Source organism: Ursus maritimus, unplaced genomic scaffold (genome assembly GCF_017311325.1).
Source record: "Ursus maritimus isolate PB19 unplaced genomic scaffold, ASM1731132v1 scaffold_27, whole genome shotgun sequence".
Taxonomy (NCBI): Eukaryota; Metazoa; Chordata; class Mammalia; order Carnivora; family Ursidae; genus Ursus; species Ursus maritimus.
In genome coordinates, this window is record NW_024425230.1 from 25,993,072 (window position 1) to 25,997,645 (window position 4,574).

The following is a 4,574-nucleotide window of genomic DNA, read 5'->3' on the forward strand; positions in this document are numbered from 1 at the left end:
CCCCCCCCCCCCCCGCAGATATCCCACATCATCCGAGAGATCCGCCAGTTCCAACAAACCGCGTACAAGATAGAGCACCAGGTGAAGGTAAGCGCTCCGCCGTCCCGGCGGCTCTCACGCAGGCGCTCGGTCCGGACCCCTCCGTCCTCCCTGTCCCTCCACGTCCAACCCCCTTTGCTCGGGGCTCCCCGGGGCCCCCGCTCAAACGCCAGCCCTGTCAGGAAGCCCTCCCTCTTCCATTCCCCTGACCAGCGGTGAGCTCTCCCGGCTTCACGCAGCGGCGGGCGCTGACCCAGCCGCGCCGGGCTGATTTTGAGCCGCCCCGGGGTGGCCGCTGATCCTGTCTGGTCCCCCACCGAGGCAAGGGAGGCAGCGTTCACGTCTTCTTGAAAGTAGTCCGGTCCCCAGTTGCACAGTTCGCAGCTGGGGAGGGCAGGCGGTGGAAAGCCCCCCAGCGACCAAGTCCCCATCCCGAGGCAGCGGGGTCCCCATCTCCGTGCAAACGCGAGCAGGGCCGAGCTTTTTCCCTCTGATGTCGCGCAGGACACCTCGTCGTTCCGAGTCCTTTTCTTCCTCTGAGACCATTTGTCTTAGCGCCGCAGAGACCCGTCTCCTTGATCCATTCTCTCACGATGGTCACCTAGGTTGGTTCCCCCTTGGCTGCTGCCGCCGGGGCGGGAGAGAACCCACGCAGGTCCGTGCGGGGGGGGCCTGCCTGAGGGGGCTGCAGCAGACCGGCCTGAACCAGGCGAGCTTGGGCTCCTGGAAGGGTCCGGAACCTCGTCCTCAGGATGGTGCGAAGCCAGGAAAGGAGCTTACAGAACTGGTGTAATTTGCATCTGGAAAGACCGCGTGTTGGTCTCCCTTCACGCTCTGAACCATGTGCCCATTTTACAGATAAGTCACTGAGGCTTGCTGACCCAAACTCTGGCTTCCGATCCTATGACCTATTTTCTGCCCAGAGATCCGTCCCCTCCCATCCAGAGCCCCTCAGCCTTCTAGCTCATGGCTCACAGACTGTCCAGCCCCAGACTGACCCCCACGCACCCCAGAAAATCAAGCTTCACTTTCCTTTGCAGCAGATTTGCCCTCTGAGAATCTGATTTTGAGAAAAACCAGTGGGTTACCGATGGGGCCCCTTTGCCCTTGCTCTGTGTTCATTCTGTCATTCCACAAATGCTTCCTGATACACGCTACGTGCCAGGCATTGGGTCAGGCCCGGGGCCCTTCCTCCAAAGCTCCACCTCGAGTGCCGACGCATGGAATGTCACCGGCTACGGACTCCTGTCTCTGCCCGCGTCACGGGGGTGCTGTTGGCGGCCCGTCTCCCCTGACGCAGAGCTGTGCGGGGAGCTCGACCCCGAGCATGCTCGTGATGGAGAGAACTGGCTGATCCCTGCGCCGGTGCCCGGGGGGCTTGAGGGTCGAGATTTCTGTGCTCGAGGACGGGGGTGTCCGCGGGAGGCTGGAGCTGGGCGAGGAAGACCCGCGGCCGTACCCTCCCTCACGCCTTTCTCAGGGGATGTGGGCTGATCTAGACTGGGACACCGGGAGGCCACCCCGGAGATGCCGCCGAGAGCCTGAGTCGGGCACAGTCATCACTGCGTCTGCGACTGGGAGCCAGCATGGTAGCCGCTCCCTCCCCCCAGTATCACGGGGTCCGGGAGCCAGGACGCTCGCTGCCGAGACCCGGCTTTGCTCTAGCCGCCACCACAGATTCCCCCACACGGTGGAAGACCTGCGATGTCTTCTTCCTTCTGCCCTGGGTTTCTGAGCAAAGAAACGAACCTTTGGTTCCAAACAGCTGACAAATGAACGAGCCTTGGGAAGACGCTTGGCGAAGCTGGGGCTGCCCAGGGGCGGGGGGGTAGCTGGGCTCTGGCCCCTCAGGCACATCTAATTGTAGGAACCCAGCCTGTGACGTGGGGAGGAGGGGAGAGTGAGTCCGGCAGGCCCTGCGTCCTCCTGATTGTCCCGTCCAAGGTCTGGTCGCGGGGTGAGCCGCGCGAGGCCAGACGGGGAGCCCGGCCCTCACACAGCCGTTTCCACTTTCCTCTCTTGGGGTGCAGCGGCTCGGCGCTCTGTCAGCCGAACGTCTAAATCTATCTTCGCAACATAAAGACACGTTGAGAGAACATGGAAAACCCAGACACCCACCACTCGGATTCTACACCTGGCAAGGTCGATTTTTTTTTTCAAAAACAGGAGCCCAAAATCGGGGCAGCTGGGTGGCTCAGTCAGTTAAGCATCTGCCTTCATCTCAGGGTCCTGGGGTCGAGCCCCGCATCAGGTTCCCTGCTCAGTGAGGAGCCTGCTTCTCCCTCTCCCTCTGCTCCATGGTCTCTCTCTCTCTCTCTCAAATAAATAAAATCTTTTAAAAAATAAAAAGCCCCACATACTTCATCTAGCGTTCCGCCAAAGAAACAGCAGTCGAGGGTCATGCTGACCGCCCACGACCTGGCGTTACTGTCAGGACGATGTTAACGGTTATACCGAGACAACACGAAGACAGAACGCTGCGTGAGGCCTGTTAGCGCCGCGCACCGGCCTGGCCACCTGGCGGAGGACCTGCCCCCTGGGGCCCCCGCATCCGCCGTCAGGTGTCCCGGGGGCCCCACGGCCCGCGGCCACTTCTCCTTCTGTGTCTTCCTCCCCTCAGGTGACCCAGTACCTGCTGGACCGGTCCTTCGTGATGGACGAGGAAAGCCTGTACGAGTCCTCTCTGCGCATGGAGCCCAAACTGCCCACCTGAGCCGGGCCGGCCGCTCCCCGGACACGCGCTGTGTGACGTTGTACATAGTTGTCTGGTCCCTGAGTTCTCCTCTCTAGTGTGTGCTGCTCCAAGAACACCAGTCCGTTCTCGTTCTTAGATTCCTGTAGACCGGAATAGGCGTCTCGGCTCCGTTCCCGATGTCGCCCCTCCCCGCATCCCGCAGCGCCTGGTTCTTTCCAACGACGATGTCCAAGTCTTCCTGGCCCCTCACTCTCTCGGAAGGGGGGACAGACCCCGTGCGGACGCGAGCCAGGGCACCCTCCTGCTTCCGGCCCGCCCCGGCCCGGGCCCCCGGGCTGCGCGCCCCCCGCCCCGGGCGTCCTCCCAGCATGTCTCATGTAGTTGTTCTAACTGGGGGGTGGGGGGAGGCGGGAGGGGACCGCACCCTGAAGTCCAGTCACTCACAGATCTCCCCGCTGACGGTGATGCCAATTTCCAAAGCAGCTTTTTCAGCCAAAATCACAGGGGTCCAGGCTCCCCCGTCCCCCAGTAACCTGGACGGAGGGGCGTCCTGTCCACCGAGAACCATGCCCCGCGACACCAGCGCTGCCACCTCGCGCAGGCCCCGCGCGCCCCTCGCTCTAGGACTCACACCAGGTAGCATGAGCAGCCGTCTCCGCGAATCCGGACGCGGCCCTGGCACGTCCCGAGGAAACGGAGTCACAGCGCAAGGTCGCGTCGCCTCCAACGACCGCGGCCCCGCGCTCGCTGCAAGTCGGGGACACAGAACACATCACTCCTCCTCTCTTAGCTGCCCAACGGCCACTACAGCTTACGTTGAGATGCTCTGAGTCTGTCTGCTTTGTGAAAATAGTACCACACTATAGAACTAGGGAGCCAGCCCCCGAGTGTTTCTATCGCACACACTGCAGTCCTGTCTGAGCGCCTTCTAGCAGGAATAGAGCACCGCAGTGCTTATTCTGTGAGTACCACCACCGATTTTTTACACCGCCCAGCAGAGAGGACGCGGTTCACTCACGCGGCAGGCATGCTCACGGCGACACACGGACAACTTTTGCTGTAAGCAATACCTAGTGGTATGAGAATTCTATTTCAAGTCCTACAATATTTCAACTTACGGCTTGTTTGGAAAAAAATTTCCATTTTTGTAAAAATATATGTTTCCTGATTACCTCTTGCTAATAAATCTCTTCTATCTCAGGGTGAACAGTGAGTTTTGATGGGTTTCATTCGCTCACTCAAGGGGCATCTGAGGAGCCCCTGGTCCTTCCCAGACCCCTGGGCTGGGGCCGGAGATCCAGAGTGACGAGGACACAGACCCTGGCCTTGGGGACTCGCGGTCTGATGAGGGAGACCGGCTCAGTGACCTGCTGCCCCTGGGACAAATCACACCAATGCTTTAATGACTTGGAACAGTTTCTGTTAGGTTTCCGAGTCCTGGGGGGTGAGGACAGGACTTTCCTGAGGTCAGGGCCACAGCAGCTGGGGTCACCTGAAGGCTCCACTGGGCGGGGGAAGATGTCCAGGACAGGACAGGGTGTCCAGGACGGCGTTCTCAGTGGCTGGAAGTTGATGTTGGCTGGGGGCTGAGCTGGGGCTGGGGCTGTCTGCTCAGCACCCTCACCTGGCCTCTCCCTGTGGCTTGGGCTCCCCGGGTGGTCACTGGGTCCCAAGAGCCACCTTCCAAGAGGCTCGGGCAAAAGCTGCAAGGCTTCTATGACCCAGCCTCAGACTTCCTACCACATCCCATGGATCCAGCATGGGTCCCGCTGGGTCACAAGGGGAAGGAGACCCCACTGCTCCTCCTGATGGGAAGAGGAGCAAAGGATTTGCAGCATCT

The 4,574-nt window shown here is 60.9% G+C and overlaps 1 protein-coding gene across 1 annotated transcript in view; it reads left to right on the plus strand.

Moving 5' to 3' along the window:
• Window positions 1–2,752, plus strand: part of RASGRF1 (Ras protein specific guanine nucleotide releasing factor 1) — a 97,270-nt gene extending 94,518 nt beyond the window's left edge. Inside the window, exons 26-27 of the mRNA XM_040642900.1 lie at window positions 19–87; window positions 2,660–2,752. Coding sequence (XP_040498834.1) covers window positions 19–87; window positions 2,660–2,752 — 162 coding nt within the window. The remainder of the gene's footprint in view (window positions 1–18; window positions 88–2,659) is intronic.
• The last annotated feature ends 1,822 nt before the right edge of the window (window positions 2,753–4,574 follow it).